The sequence below is a fragment of the Acomys minous genome, assembly GCF_964271855.1.
Source record: "Acomys minous genome assembly, chromosome: 8".
Lineage (NCBI taxonomy): Eukaryota > Metazoa > Chordata > Mammalia > Rodentia > Muridae > Acomys > Acomys minous.
In genome coordinates, this window is record NC_140489.1 from 82495745 (window position 1) to 82514271 (window position 18527).

Below are 18527 nucleotides of genomic sequence, written 5' to 3' on the forward strand. Positions count from 1 at the left end.
CAGAAGGAAACAGGCACTCTCAGGTCCTGCTGTAAGGCATCCCCTGGCTTCCTCCACCTGCCTCTCTCTTGTGACTGTGCTGAGTAGGGATCGCCCAAGATGCTTAGAAAGTTGGCAAGGTTCTCAGCCTCTGGTGGAAGAGCTTGAGTCCTGGGTTTTGTCTGCAGAGACAAGTCTGTGGGAAAGGCTGCACCTGGCCTCCAGTTCCTTGCCAATGAGCCTACTGTTCCAGTAGCTTACATCTTCTGTTTTCCTTGACATCTGCCTCCTGTGAGCAGTGCTTCTGCAGGGGGCAGGGAGCAGGGAGAGAAGGCACGGGGAGGCCTGCTTTTAGACAGCATATCTTTTCTCAGTGTTCATCAGTCACATGATTGAGAGCCTCCTGAATGGAAGTCCCTGCATACCAGGTGGTCCCACAGAAGGAGTGGATTGCCAGAGGCAGCCTTCCGTGGCCTGCTGGCTGTGGGATATAGTTAGCAAAGTCTTTGAATACAGAGGTGATGTCATGAAAGAACTTGGCTGGTTTGAAGAGATAAAATGCAAAAATTTTTGTCTTTTTTAAGAGCTATGGAAAGGGGGTATGACTCTGCAGAGCACTGTCAACATGCCAGACACCTCTGAGCACCTCTGAGGGTGAACATTAGTTTACATATCCTTTGCCACAAGGATGAACAGTTCATTTCAATTGTGAAAGCTGCAATGCTTTGTTCTTGAAGGGTTGCAATGCTCATCACTTCTAAACCCTCATTAGGAAAGAGGCAGAAAGTCAAGTCTCAGCCTTGGCCATGGCTGACTCCCGTGTTCTGCATGCCATGGCAGATAGTCATGTCGGGTTCCCCCAGTGCATAACTGTAGTCTAAGAAAACAGGACAAGGAAGAGAGGAAGCATGGTTAGGAAAATGGCTGGCAGCAAGGTGAGCTGCCCAGGAATCAATGGATCTGAAACCCACCATGTAAGAGATGGAAGCTACAGCAAGAAAACTCCAACCTAGGCTGGAAATCTGGATGTAAACCAACACTTCCACTCTCCCAGATTTGTGCCAGTGGAATGTGGGTTGTGAAGGCCCAGAGCTGACAGACCGCCAACTCCAGTTTGGGTCTAATCATGAGCAATAGTAAGCCAGGGAACAAGACAAAGGATTTTTATCACTGAGAACACCATCAGAAATTCCCTGCTAGAAGACAGAATGCCTATGATAGAGCGACAGAAACCCAGATGTTCTATGAAGTGGCAACATCTGTGTGCATATTTTGCTTCTGACAACTGGTCCTTTGATCACTCTGAATCATCACATTCTGTAGTTAATCTTCAGTAACATTATGACAAACCTGGAACCTTAAGGAATGCTCACTTGACTAGGATTGCTGGTCCTCCCTACTGGCAGTGTCTCACTAGGGCGTGACCCTCGGGGTTTGGCACAGTGATGTTCTATGGCTGATCAGCCCTTGGTAGTGTGTGCCCTGAGCTTGGATACCTTAATTCATTTTGTCTGAAAACCTGAACTTTGACATACTCACTCAGGCTCTTTGTTTTAGGACTTATGCCTTTAAAGGAAAGCTTAGCTAAGGGAAATTCTGCATGTTCTCAGTATGCTTGGGTGGACCACTGACCTTACTCAATATGAGCTGACATAACGGTTCACAAGGCTCCTCTCTGATGAACTCTTAAGAGCAGCACATCCTTCCTGCTTCCACTCAACAATTTTATGTCATAGAAATTACTTTTTGTCCCCAGTCCACACCCTTCAGCTGTTTTTATTTGGCTTTTCACTTCACCAGTTCCTGGATTTCTAAAGTTAAGGACATAGCCACAATGTTCTTGATAGCAAGGGTGGGCCTGGGTGGTAGCTGGCCCAGGAAAGGTCTGCTCTAAGGTGCTGAGGACACAGGTCTTTTTCCCCTACTACTGACTGTGCACTGTCCTGCAGATGTTAATGAGTGTGTAGACCTGACACACCCACCTTGCCATCCCTCTGCAAAGTGCAAGAACACCAAGGGAAGCTTCCGATGTGTGTGCACAGACCCCTACGTGCTAGGTGAGGATGAGAAGACCTGTATAGGTGAGTATCTTCCTTGCCTTGTCCGTTGACCAGTTTCTTTGAAATTATATATATATATATATATATATATCTTGTTTGAGTCCTTAGACTTTAGGGATGTTCTTTGAGGGTGTGCCAAACTGAGGCTCCCCCTGCCTAGTGGCAGGAGAACAATGTGATTGTGGAGAAATTCATGGAATGACACCCTGACAACTTTCAATAGTGTACCTGAGATGTCTTTTAGATGTAAATCTTGCTTCAGAACGTGTAGAGCAGAATGGGAGGCCGCCTCTGCCCACATTTATAGTTGTAAATTCAGGAAAGCTAATTCAGAAGGAAGCCTACCAAGGTGAGCCACGAGGCACCAAAGTCAGTACGCTAATTCCCTGTAGGCCCAGAAACATTGCAAAGCTCCTGTCACCCCATGAGACAGATCCAAGGGCCCAGAATAAAGCTCCAGATGCTGTCACTCAGCTAAAGGGCACCCGTCGGCAATTCTAATGCTTGGCCCAGGTCGTCTTCAGAATTCCTCTCTGAATGCTTAGCACTGAAGCCAGAGAGGTGTTGAGGACAGAATTTCTTCATTTGATGTGTTAGCACCACATAGCACACACTCCAGAAACAAGCAAGAAGAGCAATGGCCCTTGAATGTGTGGGGCTGAGGTCTTAACCAGGGCTGAAATTAATCTTCAAGTCATTCCAGAGTGACAAATGTGTGGAGGTTTTGCACCCTGCACAAAGGTCTCAGAGTAGAGCAGGGTGCACAAGCCAAGTTTTGAGAGTCTACAGTCACATGCAGGCAGAGGCATAGTAGGTGGCCTAATGGAATGCTAAATTTGTACTGGGCAAGGACAGAGAGGTCTTGGTAAGTCAGTGCCTAGGAAAGAAGCCAGGTAGAATGTGGAATCCATCTAAATTGTTTTTAATTGGAACACTGCCAAATTTAAACCTCATGAGTCAACATTAAGAAACTTTAAAAAATGCTAGTGTCCTCAGCTTCCAAGAGGGTCAAACTCTGAGAGCTTTTAGATTCTAGAAGAGAGAACAGCTGGGGTGCAAGTCCCAGTTGCAAATCCAGTCTAAGCTAGCAGGTCTCCACTGTCTCCTCTCACGCAGGATCTTCCCTAGCCAGCATTGACCCAGCTCCTGCAGCCTCCTGCTGGGACTGTTCTCATTGCTTTACTGATGTGGCACCTTTCCCAGTGATGGACACAGTATGTGACATTTAAAAACCAGCATTCTGCTGGGTGATTTCTAACAATGCCAGGGAGCCAGTGGTAGACAACTGACAGGAGAGTCCAGATGTTGCAGGCCCCTGGCTAGACTGGTCCAAGGGTTCTGCCCTTTGCTAATTTACAATGAATGGTTTGATTCATCTCTATATGGGGAAGGTCACTGGGAAACTTGCCATCTGTCTCCAGATCCTCCCAAAAGCTCTAACTGCACAGAGCTACAGTCTGCCTTCCTGGACCCCAGCTGCATCTCACAATCTTTGCAAATCCCAAAATGCATATGAAGACAGTGCCATGTTCTTCAGGTGCCCACAGTCCTGTCCCATCTGAGTCCTTTAGGGGCCTCAAGAAGTTCATTTAGGAAGCTTACTGTCCTAGTTGAGAAAGGAAGAACATCCCCGTCCCAGCCCTACCAACTGTGGCGGTCACTAGACCTGAGCCTATCTCCCAGTTAAAGGGCCAGTTCCTGCCAGCTCTCCCTACCTACAATTCACTGGAGGTAAGGCATATTATCTGAAAAGTTTGCATCTGTCCCGCATCTGGGGGCAGGGAGGTTGGGAGGGCCTGGGTCCCATTTCTGGGGGGCTGATCCAGGCACTGCTTGCCCCCAGACAAGAACATTTCTCGCTTAGGGGCAGCTAGATCAGTGCTTTAGGGTGAAGCTCATAGCCTAGGCACTAGGACAGGTTAGAGGTGGAAAATGAGTTTTGTACAGGGTATCACAGCTTAGCTCATTTTTTAATGAGACTGCAGGTCTCAAAAGGCCGTGGAGACTTGGGAGTTCTACAAGGCCATGACAATACCAAGTGTTACAGCTCCTTGTTTGAGCAGCTATGCCAAGTGCAGAAGCAGGCAGATGTCTGAAACCTGCTGGCAGGCAGGTTTGGTAGGACACAGGTCTGGTGGTGCATCATGTGGGGTCAGCACCAAGGCAGGGTCAGTGATGGAGCAAGCCCCAGTGGCTGCAAAGGCAGTTCCACCATTGCTGCCTGACCACTGGGCATCCACTGGCAGTTCCCCCCTCCCCCTGACCCCCTCCTGGCATAAAGGAAGTCTCAGATGGTCATGGTGGAAGAATGACAAGCCAGAGAGCAAGTGAGCACCCCAGCCAGCCAGCTTTTATTTATAAACCTTGGGCAGTGGGGAGGGGTTTTGAGTGTAAATGTGTCTGATTCCATAGGCCTAAGAGTGCCAGGATACTTAATATACATACAGTGGTACGGTACCTCATTTCTATATAGTAACTCTAGCTCAACTGGGGGTGGGGGACTGGGAGGGTGGGGGAGTGTTGGGGGAGGGGAGGTCCTATTATAAGAAGGAAAAAGCCGTACTTAATTATCCTATGCCTGAGGGGATGTCTTCTAGGTACAATTAAAGGTCATTTGCTCTAGGCTAGGATCTGCTCAGCATAGGGTGTGGTATTTTGAAGAATTCCCTGTGCTTGCTTGTCAAGTTCCTTATCAGGAAATGGTGGGGCTTTTAATCTCTCCTGAGGGCTATGTGATACTTCTTTCAAAATCTGGGGTTACCAGATCAGGTAGAGTGAGAACCCCACTAAGAAAAGGGAGTCTGCCTTCATAGATCAAGCATGAATGGCTATCAGGAAGTCAGACTTCACCCTTATCCGGCAGAGTCCCCCAGAGTTGTGCTAGAAGCCAGCCAGGTAGGGATGTGGCCATGCTTGGTTAGATCTGCTGACCCGTGTCCTCTGTACAGATTCTGGCAGGCTACCCCAAGCATCCTGGGTGTCCATCGCACTGGGCGCACTCCTCATTGGTGGTTTGGCCAGTCTCACCTGGACTGTAATTTGCAGATGGTAAGTTCTTCCTCCTGCTTATTTCCTACCCAGGCTGTTTCCACTCTTGTGGGTGTGGCTCTTCCCAAGCTCCCTTATTACGAAGGATGTTGAAACCCCAGTCTTACTTATCACAGGCGCTGTATAGCAGACTAGACTATTGGGTGTGATTTAGGTAATAAGGGTGGATCAGGTGATGTAGGGGCAGAAGAGAGCTGATCTTATTCAGCAGAAAGACCAAGGTCATGCTCATAACTGGTTGTATGGTCAGAGTAGTGGCCAGATGAGGCAGTTACTACCCACCAACCACTGTGGCAGGGCTTTATAACGTGTCATGAGAACCAGTCAGGATGCAGCTATGGTGTCCCAGTAAGCAAGATTATCCTCTAAGATAACAGGATAAACTGGAGGATGGGCATGCTTCCAGTTTTCCAGGAAACTGGGGCACTATGACAGATCTTCCACTAAGCAGTTAACAAGGACCCCAAGTCTGTGCCCACAGTGACCACCAGCCTGAATTCAGGTTTTCTCCCACCCATCTTTCTTTCCTCCTGCTCTCCCTACCCCACATTTATCTTTCACCTTTCCCTTCTTTTTTCTCTCCCCATCCTGCCTCTGGAAGACAGATTTTCCTTTATATCCACAGCATTCTTTCCTAAGCACACACACACACAAGTCAACCACGGCCTACACATCTTGCATCCCTCAGGCAAAGATATTTACACACTACATGATGCTTGGTAGCTGTTGTAGGGCTCCACAATACAGGACTGGTTCCTACTTTATTTTCTTGGAAAGGTGTTTCTTTAAACCACCTTCAGCAATCTTACAAAAACAAAACAAAACAAAACGTATTTTGTTGTAAGAGGGCTAGGATTATGCCCATGACAAAACTCATACTTCAGAGAAATGTACAGACAGAGGCAGCCATGGTTCAAGGATGGGAGAGAGCATAACTCATCTTCAAGAGTCACACAGCCACATGCATGCACATGGGAGTGGGGGGCCATGGAGTGCATGGGCTCTGTGATGTGACAGCAACATGGCCTTACACATCTGCAGGGCGGCGTGTAAACCTACAGCTGCTGCGAGTGTGACAGCCATTAAAAAGATACCAGCAGTCAGTTGCAAACTTCTGCCTTACAATTTGGTTTCTCCTTATGGGCACTGCACATTTCTTTAATAATTAAAAGCATGATACATTAAATGAGGCCGGGTGAGGCTTGGATGCAGCTTACTGCAGCTACAACGAATGACTTTTCTAGCTACTGTGCCCTGGGACTCCTCCTGACACTGCCAAAAACCCACAGGCCCCACTCTCCACGGCCCCCTCTGGAGTCATGTTACCAGTTAACGACCTGCGTGAGGCCATAGAGAAAGCCATTCTCTGTGGTCCCCTGAGTGACTTCCCTGACTTTAAGTCTAGAGAGGTGGCTGCTGTGTTCATGTCTGTGTCCAGCTGCTGTGAAGCATTTTGGTCACCGGCCCTGGAGTGGTCTTCAAAGTTCTGACGACAATGACTAGATGTGTGTTCATTCACAGGACACATTCTGACAGGAAATCCACTTTGCCGATCACAGAGAGAGAGGCAAGAGTGACCACCCGGTCAGGATTCAGAAAGAGTGAGGACAGGGGGATTTCACCACCCGAGGTTACAGCTCAAGACACTGGACAGGTGGGTACACACTGCTGTTATCTCTATCTCCCCAATCCCGGGGACGTCAGCTGGTCTACAGGTACGCACAGGTGCCTCCATGCAGCTGTTTAAAGCAAACACCTGTTCTTCCCTCCTTCTGCTTTGTCTCAACACTAATTATATTTATAAGAGACTGATAATTTGTCAGAAGTTGAACCTACTATTTAAGAAGTACCAGTGAGTTAGACTTAGTAACTGTTGGGTCCAGTAGAAATGCGGGACAAATGGCGAACCGTGGTGCCTATAACATACCAAAGTACATGCTGGCCTCCAGGCCCTCAGCACAGCAAGTACTTGTTACAGAGGCCATGCTGGTGTCCTACCTCTTCTCAGCTCTTCTCAGTCTGCCCCCTCCCCTAAACTTCTCCAGCTCGTGGGCCTTTCCTCATCCCTATATAATTTTGGCCATGTACTCTCTTGAATCTTGGTCTTCTCTCTCTCTCTCTCCCTCCCTCCCTCCCTCCCTCCCTCCCTCCCTCTCTCTCCCCCATCTCCACCCCCATTCCCCTTTGGTCCTCCTCTCTTACTGTCCACCACTCTGTTTCCTCTTCTCTCCTTTCATGGCCTGGTTCAGTCTACTGGCCATGTTTAGTCTACTACTTCCTTTCTTTCCCTGTGCAGGACTCTTCCAGATGCCTCTGGCTGTACTTTCCCTCATATCTACAATAAAAAGCTTGGAGCAGTCATGTCTTCACTTTATACATCTGGTGCTGAAACCCAGAAGAGGGATATAGGGATATATGAGCGCCCTTCCAAGTGGCTCAGCCACTCCTAAGCCGACCAATCTACTCATCTGACTCCCCTAAGTATGTTTGAATCATTTGATTCTGCTGACATCTAGAAACCACCCACCACATGGGTCTGCCTCTTCACCCTTCTCCTCCCTCCCCCTGCTCTAACCATTCATCTTCCCTTGCCCACCGAATAATTGTCCTGTTAGTCTCTCTGGCTCCTGGCGCCAACACGTGGACACCTCTCAGCTAAGACAACTTGCCCTCTTTCTCCATTGGAATCCTCCCTTCTCCTAAAAGCCTCTCCAGTCCACCTCCTCAGCTGCTTTCCCACCCACCTGCTCTAACCGCTCATTTCTCCTTTACTAGGTAAATATCACTGCAGAGCTGCCTGTCTCATCTATAGTTATAGTGACTATAAAGCCTGATGTATCAACATGCTCCTCTTGCCCCCTTGGCTCCCCATCAACATGGAAAGGGGTGCCTCTTCTCTGTGATTTGGGACATTTCTCTCTACACTTGAGGATGACCAGATTAAAATTCTTGTCACCAAGACACTTACCCCTCTTTCTCCAACCCTTTCTCCCTCCTCACCTCACCCTAGGGCCTGTTCTCTAAGTCCTGCACCTTCCTTATGCCCCCCTGGGTCCCTACCATCCTCACTTTCGCGATGCTCCAGCTTGTAACCCTTGTCCCTCATGGCCACCCTTTTCTCTTCTTTTTCTCAGCCACCTTTGGGATTTATTGGAGCTTATTGGAACTTTCATCTAGTAGAATTCTGGTCTGTGAGTCTTTCTTCTTCCCTCCTTGGGCTTAGGGATTTCACTGAAACCTTACTGTCTTACTGCAAACAGGTTGGCCTCATGGTGGCTCAATGGCCAAAAATGGCACACTTGGTTTCCAGATTCTCTTGTATGGTAACAACTTCTGCTGCTGCACAAATAAATAATCCCCAAATTATCTTCTGTATAAACTTTCTTTGCTCTACACTCTCAAAAGCCTCTTATCTCTAAGCCCTTTCTACTTTCCACTCTTAGAAATCATTTCTCTATATAATTTCTTTGTTCTACTTTCAAAAAAAAATCTCTTAAAACTATTGTATAAACTATCTCAGGATTTGTAAGTTCACTGATATGGTTTAAAAGAATCTGTAAAATCTGCAACAAAAGGATTAAGTCTTGTAACAAATGGCTGATAATTTTTAAAACTATACATAGATAATCTTAAGCTGCTATAGCATCCTATATATATGATTCAACTCTTGTTTAAACAAATAGATCTATGACAGCATACTGTCTATGTAACTTGAATTTAACTCTTGTTTAGGAAAATAGATGTTTTAAAATAGCACCCTTGTTGCTTACCTGCATCCTGGCTGATGACCTCAACAGGATGGAAGCAATCATGCGTCCAGCAGTCATCTTTACTAAGGTTATAAAAAGTATATGTAACCTCACTACCATTTCTTTCTCATGGGAAATGATGGGATGAAAAGAAAAGGTTTGGAGCTTATGTAAGTTGTGAGGGTCTAGAAGAGTAATTTAATATACATAGAATGCAAGTTGTAAAGGTCTGAGTATGGGAAAGCTTAAATACCTTGAGTCTATCAAAGTGATTTAAGATGCATAAATGCAAATTATAAAGGTCTAAGAAAGTGATTTAAGAGATGTGAAAAATGAGAAATGTTTCAGATTTCTTTCTCTCTGAGTATGCTATTGTTATATCTTCTTTCCCTCTGAGTATGCTATTGTTATATCAAGACTTCAAAAGTCCAGAGTCTTAACATCAATCAATGGAGCTCTGGTGAAGTACAGACTACTATTATCATAGTCACAGGCTCAAATTTTTAATTTTCCTTTGGTTGAATAGACTTAAAAGTACTTCCCATTGTGCTGAAAACATCTCTGTCCAGTCTCTGTATCCAGCCCTTAGACAGAGGAGTGTTCATGATTTAAAACCAAAACCCACAGCTTTTTCTATGATTCAAATGTGTGAGCCCACTCCAGCTGTGTCCAGACACATACAATGAGGCTTTCAGTGCAGATTACAAACAATGGTCATGCTAATATATCTAAAACTTTAAATTCCTGTGAGCTTCAGAGAGTTGAGACTGGGGTCCACTTACAGGTCAATCAATAGCCTAAGCTCCCTACTGCCCATTCATGAGGATGGGCTATCTCTCTCTCTCTCTCTCTCTCTCTCTCTCTCTCTCTCTCTCTCTCTCTCTCTCTCTCCCTGTGTGTGTGTGTGTGTGTATAGTGTATTGGGGAAGTAACAGAGTTGGAAAACAAGGACCATGAGCGAATTTGTTTATACACTGCTAAAGCTTGAGTTGTCACCAGGAGGAGTTTCCTGAAATTGAGATGTTAGTATGTGAGGGTGAAGGGCAGGACTGAGTGAGAGAGTGGTTATTGAACAGACAGTCACCTATCTCCAGACACTAAAGAGGCACCAGAGGTGATGGGGTAGGGGCTGAGGTTATAGAAAGTAGAGTTTAGGATTACATGGGCAAGAGGGATAGCTGCCCCTAGGGATTGCTGCAGCGGAACACATTAAGGCCTCCACTGTTAATGCTATAGGTATGGAGAAGACTCAGATTCATTTAGAATAGACTTTCAAAGGGCTGGGTTAAGCGAGGTCTTGGGCAGCTTGGGCTTGCAGGGTGATTTCAGATTGTTGAATTACTTCCACCCTATCACCAAAAAGGATGATGGGTGTTTCCTTGAGGGATATGAATATTACCACTCCCCTTTTGCCAGATGAGCTAGCCCCTCTCCTATAGATTTAGATTTGCCCCACAATCCTTTGGACCTATCCTCTAACCCAGGGGCCCAGGATTGTGAAGGTGACCAAAGCTGGCATGAGGCTACTAGACATCTGTTGAGGCTATATGCCCCACCCTGGTTTAGAATAATAGTACTTACAGCTCCAATGTGGGCTCCCTTCCCAGGAAGGATAGTCAGTGCAGGCCAGGTTTGGTCTTGGAGAAGACAAAGGTACTTGAGATTGTCACATAAATTGGAGCTGGACTGCTTCTTGCTGCAGTTGTGGAAACAGGCTGCTTATGTGTTGAAAATTAGATCTCTGAGTGGCAGCCAGAGACTAGACAGAAGGCAAAACCAAGGAGTCTATTTTTTGGGTAGCATATATCTGTACTCCAGGCTTGTCATGGTCCTGCTGTCTGGGAGGCCAAGAGAACAAAGAGAGCCCTGATCAGGAGGGGAGAAATGAGGCCATTCTCAGGGATATGTGGTAGGTGGAAAAGCTTAAGCTATAGAGGTGCAGTACACTGGCAGCCGTACTTACCAGATAAGCAGTCTAGGCCCATTTGAGCTATGACAGGTGGACCCAGGCTTTAATTCCTTGAAGTTTAGTTGCCACTGGTGTGGTAAAGATGGCTGGATGTGGACCCATCCAGTACAGGTTGAAGGCCTGTGGGAGAGAGACTTTCAAATAAGCCCAATCTCCTGGCAATATGATTGGGGTGACAGGATCAATAGAGGGCTGGAGAAGGACAAGATCAGTGTGTTCCTGGACAAGGTGTTTCAAGAGAGCAAGAGGGGGTACATAGAACAGTCGCAGAGTGGGGCTGGTTCCAGGTAAGGTAAGCTTCCTAGAAGAAAGGGACATAGATTAACTCAAATGGGCTGAAGAAGGAGGGGTGCGGCCCAAATTCCAGAAAATAGTTTTGATGAATGAATCCTAATAACTCCATTAGCCCTTTCTACCTTTCCCAAGGACTGGGGTTGGTAGGGAATTGGAGGTGCCACTGTACCTCTAAGTCCCTCAAGACTGAGTGACTTTAGAAATGAATGTTGTCTTGTTATCTGATCTGATTATGTGGATCTGGGAAGTCCAGATCTGGGTGGGCTGTCACTCATACGGGAACAGATCATCACTTCTGTAGCCTCAGCTCTGGTAGGAAAGATTTCTGCACAGCCTGAGAAATTGTCTACCACAGTAAAAAGATACATTTGTGGTTTTATTAGGAGACATTTGTGTGAAATATATCTGCCAGTCTGTCTCCAGAAGAATACCAGAATACCCCCAAATTGCTGTGGGTTGAAAGACAGAGGGGATCACAAGGTCCCCTGATGGGAGGTTTGAGTACAGGTAGAACATTCCTGGGTGATAAAAGTCTGGTAGAAGAGGAGTTAGAGGAGTCAATAGAAATGTTGAGCTCCAGTGTGACAAGATTTGTAAATAAGGCTCTGCTTGGGGGTCAGGAAGACAGTACCTGTATCATAGAAGGACCTGTGACCTTTCCCATAACTTGGAGGGCCTGGCATTGGGACTTGGAGTACACAGGTATTAAGTTTGGAGGAGACTAGAGGAAGGATGGTAGGAATGCCAGCTTGCCTCTTTAGCAGTAATGTCAGCAAAAGCATTTCCCAAGGCTGCATCATTGGTAGGCAGCTGGTGCCCCTTTGGAACATTAAGAGGCTTCTAGCAGCTTTAGAATTAGAGGCCCCACTGATAAATAGATGTTCCTCTAGTGGTGAGAACACCTCTCTCCTGCCAAATCGAAGCATGGTAATGTGGAATGTGGAAAGCATATTTAAATTCTCTGTATATGCTGATAGTTCTGTCTAGTACGGCTATGAGCTCTTCCTTCTGAGAAGTAGCGCCTAGGGGTAGAGGGATGGATTCTATAACCAGGTCATAGGAGACTATGGCATCACCTGCTTGGCAGGAGCCCATGGAGCTGAGATGAGCACCCATCTATAGACCAACTAAAGTCATGCCATGACAGAGGGGAAATAGAAAGTTGTGGGTCTCTGCAGGTAAGGGCTTCAAGTGGCTCTCAGCAGGGATGGTGAGGATACTGGTCTTGGGAAGGCGAGTAGCAGGGGTTGAGAGCAGAGCCGCAACCACATGAGATATCAGGGTTTCTAGGAAGGTGATGTGAAAAAGATGAAGCTTAGAATGGGAGACCTTTGAGGCGGTGTGCTGAGAGAACAGAGAGGGCTACCAAAAGTGAGCTTAGGAGCCTCCCGGGAGGCTGTTGGTAGTGGCCATAAGCAAGGTTTCCACCCTCTGACTGTTGTGTCTAGCTGTTTGAAAAGGTAGCAACCGGAGCAAAGGTGAATCCTCTCAATTGTCCCAAAAGCCCTAGAGCCATCTACCATTTTTCAGTCGTATACAGGCTAAAGGGTTGGTCAATGTCGGGGAAAGCCAGGGCCGGGTCCTGTGAGGATGCATCTCAGAGGGGAGGGAAAGCAGGCACGACAGGCTTAGTAGGATCTAGAAGCTCAGTTAGGGAACCCCTAGCTGCAAGCAAGAAGAGCAATATTAGGGATGCTGGTTCTAAGGTACTCACCAGGCCAAGGAAGGAGAGAATCCTTTCCCTGATGGGTGGAGGTATGCAGGGCCATAGGTGCTGCCTGTGATCAAGAGAATTCACAGCTGGTAGGGAATAGCAGAAAGCCTAGATACTTGACCTAAGAGAAAGGCAAGCTTTCAAAAGGGAGACTGTATCCTTTGTTTCTTTTGACAGCTCAGAGGCTGAGCAGTATGTTGTTGTGACAGTGGGAATGAGGGAGTGCATAGTGGAAGGCTGTCCACACCTTGAATTAAGTGGCTGTGGGACAGATCTAAGGAGAGGAGGTCAGTGGCAAGAGCCTGACTTTTTAAAAAAATGTGAGTTATCTTGGAACCCCTGTGGGAGGACTGTCACAGTAAGCTGGAATGCTGCCCAGGTGTCCAGACCCTCCCAGGTAAAAGCAAAGAGACTGTATGAATTTGGTGAAAAGGAATGGTATAGAAAGTCCTTAAAGGCTAGGACAATAAAATGAGAGGTAGAGGAGGGAATCTGTGACAGTAGGGTATAGGGTTAGGGACTACCTGGTGTAGAGGAATGGCACCCACGTTAATAATCCTGGGGGCTGGAGAGATGGCTCAGAGGTTAAGAGCACTGACTGCTCTTGCAGAGGTTCTGAGTTCAATTCCCAGAAACCACATGGTGGCTCACAACCATCTATAATGAGATCTGGTGCCCTCTTTTGGCCTGTAGGCATACATGCAGGCAGAGCACTGTATAATAAATAAATAAATAAATAAATAAATAAATAAATAAATAAATAAATCTTTAAAAAAATAATAATCCTGAGGTCAGGACTAGACAGTAAGAACCATCAGGTTTTAGTACAGGCAAGACAGAAGTGTAGTGGGGTGAGTGTGTGCATGTGAGAATGCCTTTATCAAGAAAGCACCATATACCAGGCTGGAGAGATGGCTCAGAGGTTTAGAGCTCTGACTGCTCTTCCAGAGGTCCTGAGTTCAATTCCCAGCAACCACATGGTAGCTCACAACCATCTGTAATATGATCTGATGCCTTCTTCTGGCCTGCAGGTGTACATACAGCCAGAGAACTGTATACATAATAATAAATAAATATTTTTTTTAAAAGCACCATATGATAGGTTTTTAACTCTATGTTTTAGACAAATTTGGTATTGGGAGCAACAGGGTTAGGAAATAGAGTCCTGGAGTAGGATCTTAATATAGGGATGATGTGAGGCCACTGTGGGAGAGGAAGTGTCCCATACCTGTGGGCCAATGAGGAGATAGGGTGAAACATTGTTAGTCAGTGAATAAGGGGGCTCTTCAGAGGCTAGAAGGGGAAGATTTTTCAAAGGGAGTTGATTGGAAAGGAAAAGTGTAACTTAGCCATGATATCTCTGCCCAATAATGTAATAATGAGGAAGGAGTGAGCTATCAGGTGACCTCAGAGGGATCAGAGGAGAGGACCTGTAGCCCCAGAATAGTGGGCTGACCAGTGGGCTGACCATCAACAGCCACCAACACTCACCACAGAGATCTGAGAAGTTTTATAACAGTAAGCAAGAAGTATAGGCCCAATAGCTTCTAAATATGTTAAGAATGGCAGAGACTTACCCACTACCTGGAAAGTTATCCTAGGCTCCTCTGTGATAATCTTGATGGGTTTGGGGGCAGGGGAGATGGAGGTCCCAGGGTAGTTTCAGTCTTTGGCCACCAGGCCCAGAGGATCCAAGAGACTTTCCTGTGTAAGAGAAACTTAGAGCACTGACCTACCTTGGTGGTGTAGTCAATTCTCCAGTGTCCTGCTTGCCCATAGTTCAGGCAGGGTCCTGGAGGTGGGCAAAGGGAAGGGCAATTTTCCCCCAGTGGCCAGCTTTGCCACTTTAAAGCAATCCCCGGGTGGAGTTTGTTTGTGTCCCCTCATTGTCTTTGGAGGACACTGTAGGCCACTGCCAGGAGCTGGTACTTCTGCCTGTCATGGGAGGTCTTGTCTATCTTTTCCTACCCTCTCTTCCATTAAACACCTTAAATGCCATAGTCAGCCGACCTCTCTGGGGAGTTTGAGGACTGTTATCCAGCCTATTAAGGTTTTTTTTTCTCACCTAATATGGAGCTAACTGGGCAAGGAAGTGAGAGAACACACATGCCCTCTTGAGAATTCAGATCTAGCTTTGTGTGCTGGGTAGAGAGAATCAATTCCCACAAGTTTTCTTCCTCTGACCTCCGTGTGTATGCTATGGCATGTACATGTCAATAAAACACATATACTAATATTTTAATAAACTAATCCAAAGCCACCTATCACATTAGGGGCCTGTCTGGAATGATCATCTTCACCCTAATATTGATTGCTGGGTGGAGCCCTAACACTCCATCCCTTAAGGTGGGCTTACTGCAAAGTTAAATGTGGCTGAGCCTTCCTCTTGGGGCTTACCCTGCTGGAAGTGATCAGTTAAATGTAAATGGTACCTTTGAGTTTAAGTTCATGCTTAGATGACTTGAGTAGCACCTGGAATGTCATGGGCATTAGTAGAGGGGACAATGCTTACCGTGCCTTCTCTCCAGCAGGCACCTGCTTATGGATCCCAGGTCCTCCTGTGTGAGTAGAAGTCCTCACCTCTTTCAAGCCAGGCATTGGCAAATGAGGGTGTCAAGCTGCCTGGGTAAAGACATGCTGGAGTCAGAGGCTTGAGGAAGCAGGATGGCTAATCTCAGCAGTAGTCCTAGGCTGCAGGTGCTCCCATCTCATGTTTTCCCACGGAAGCCATCCAGGCCACATCTTGCGAATGTTTCTCCTCCTATACATCAAGGCTGATGGGTGAGTGAGTGGAAACCTGAGAGAATCACATACAAGCCTGAAAGGCCAGATTGAGAGAAGCTGGCCTAGATCCTTCAAGACAATTCCATGTTCATTCAGAGTCACCAAGACTCTCTTCCAAATGCATGCAGTTCTCTCATTACATTCCAGTCACCACAAAGCGCAGATGAATAAACGCCACAGCCCTATTCTCCTCCGGTTCCGATGTCCTCCTTCCCTGGGCTTGCATTAAAAGCACATTTACATATTATGTATCTTTGTCAGCAGTGGAAATGTTATTTCTCCATAGCCATCTTAGCCATTTCATTAACACTCATGGCCCATCTTTAATCCTCCCTTGTCCTCCCAGTCAGTGTTAGTCAGCTTTGCAATTACTGTAACTGACACTTGGCATGATAAAATTATAGGAAGAAAGTTTTATTTTTGCTGATGATTCTGGGGGGGGGCTGGTCCTTAGCTGATAGACCACATAGCTTTGGGCCTCTGGTAAGACAGAAGATAGAACACTATGGTGGGTCACATAGTGCACCAAAGCTGCTCAACTCCTGCCTGAAACACAAAACACAAGGAAGGGCAGGAGTCCTAGATCTTGAGAGTTCTAGCACCTAATTGTAAAGTGGTTTGCAGCCACTATTGATGTCACCTTGGTGGGTTCCCCCAAAACTAAAACTAGTTACTGTTACTGTATGATCTGGCCATGCCACTCCTGAGCATGGGCCCGATGGGCTCTAAGTCAGCACACAGGTCCACAGACATCCCTGCACAGCCATGCTTATTGCTGCCCTACTCATAAGAGCTCAGGGATGGAACCAGCCTAGGTATCCATTGAGAGGTGAATAGATAAAGAAAATGTGGTACATATACTCAATAAAATGTTATCCAGCCTTAAGGAAAAACTGAAATCCTGACGTCTGTGTGAAAAATGGATAGAGTTAGAAATTATTCGTTTAATAAAAACAAGCCAGATTCTGAGAAACAGACATGTTTTCTCTCACGTGAAAATTGTAGATTTAATTTTTATAACTGTATATGTATGTGGGAAGGGCATACATCATTATACGTCATAAAACCAGAATGGGGACCAGGGTGGTGGGGGGAGATCTCTACAAAAAGAAAAAAGGGGGAGGAAGGAGACAACCAGGAAGAGGGGGTACAGGAAAGGATGGGGATAAGCAGGAAGACAGGAGGATATTGAAGGGGCCAGCCAGAGGACAGGAGGGTATGAGAAGGGGATGATGGGGACCAGCAGGAGCATAGGAAGATACAGAAGAGGGTAGGATGAGGTCAGCAGGAGGACATGGGGGTATAGGAGAGGGGACGATGAAGACCAGGAGGAGGATACATAAGAACGGAGGATGAGGACCAGTTTGAAGACAGAAGGGTATAGGAGAAGAAAGTATAGGGACCAGCAGGAAAGCAGGAATGTATAGGAGGTAGGAGGACTGGGTCAGCTGGAGGACAGGAGAGTATGGGACCGGAAGGATGGGGACTAGCGGGGGCATAGGAGGATAAGGAGAGAGGAGGATGGGGACCAGCAGGAGGATAAGAAGAGAGGGGGATGGGGACCAGCAGGAGGATAAGAAGAGAGGGGGATGGGGACCAGCAGGAGGATAAGAAGAGAGGGGGATGGGGACCAGCAGGAAGACAGGAGGGTATGGGAGAGTGGAGGATGAAGTCAGAAGGAGAATATAAGGATATAAGAGAGGGAAGAATGGGAACCAAAAGAATAAAAGGAGATGGAGACAGGTGGGTGGGGAGAGAATAACAAAAACAAAGAATAATTCACAAACCTAAGAAGCAATCTTGTAAAGCCATTTTAATATTGCAAAATAGACTTCAAACCAAAACTAATCAGAAGAAATAGAGACGGAAACTACATATTCAATGGAAAAATCCAAGATGACATTTCAATTCTTAACATCTATGCCCTAAATACAACGACTCCCAAGTTTATAAAAGAGACACTACTACAACTTAAACCTCATATTGAGCCTCACACACTGATAATTGGGGTGCTTAAATACCCCACTCTCATCAATAGACAGCTTATCCAGTGAAAAACTAAATAAACCTAATTTCCGTTATAAAATAAATGGACTTAAAATATTTATAAAACATTCCACCCAAACTCAAAAGACTATACCTTCTACTCTGCACATTATGGATCTTTCTCCAAAACTGACCACATATTCAGCTGCAAAGCAAGTTCCAACACTCACGAGAAAATAGAAATGAATCCCTGCACCCTATCAGATCACCATAGATTAAACTCAGATATCGGCGATAGAAACCTTACAAACTCATGGAAACTATACAACTTTCGGATGAATGAAAAATAAGACAAGTCAGAAACAAACTGAAGACTTTCTTGAATTGAATGAAAATAAATACATAATATGCCAAACGCATGGGACACACTGTAAACAGTTCTAAGAGACGAGTTCATAGCACTGAATGATGCCTACATTAGAAAACAAACAACCACAATGGATAGATCTCATAGTAGCAACTCAACAGCACACCAGAAAGCTCTAGAACAAAAGGAAGGGGTCACACTCAAAAAGAGCAGATGGCAATAAATAATCAAACTAGGGGCTGAAATCAATAAAATGAAAACAAAGATAACAATACAAAGAGTCAATGAAGCAGGGAGCTAGTTTTTTTGAGAAAGAAATCAATAAAATCAACAAACTAATGCAAATTAATTAAAAGGCACAGCAGGTTAATCAAAATCAGAAATGAAAAGAGGGACATAATAACAAACACCAAAGAAATCCAGAGAATCTTAAAGACATACTTTAAAAATATGTACTCTGCCAAATAGGAAATCTAAAAGAAATAGATAATTTTCTCCATAGGTACCACTTTGCAAAGTTAAATCAATATCAGATAAGCAATTTAAACAAAGCTTTATCCCCTAGTAAAATAGAAAC

The 18527-nt window shown here is 45.8% G+C and overlaps 1 protein-coding gene across 1 annotated transcript in view; it reads left to right on the forward strand.

Annotated features, from left to right (window-relative positions):
- TPO (thyroid peroxidase) overlaps positions 1-15383 on the forward strand; it is a gene marked incomplete at its 3' end in the record, with an annotated part of 59725 nt that extends 44342 nt beyond the window's left edge. The window contains exons 14-17 of the mRNA XM_084792936.1: positions 1929-2060; positions 4988-5087; positions 6609-6741; positions 15345-15383. Of these exons, the coding sequence (XP_084649062.1) occupies positions 1929-2060; positions 4988-5087; positions 6609-6741; positions 15345-15383 (404 nt within the window). The remainder of the gene's footprint in view (positions 1-1928; positions 2061-4987; positions 5088-6608; positions 6742-15344) is intronic.
- Positions 15384-18527: the final 3144 nt, after the last annotated feature.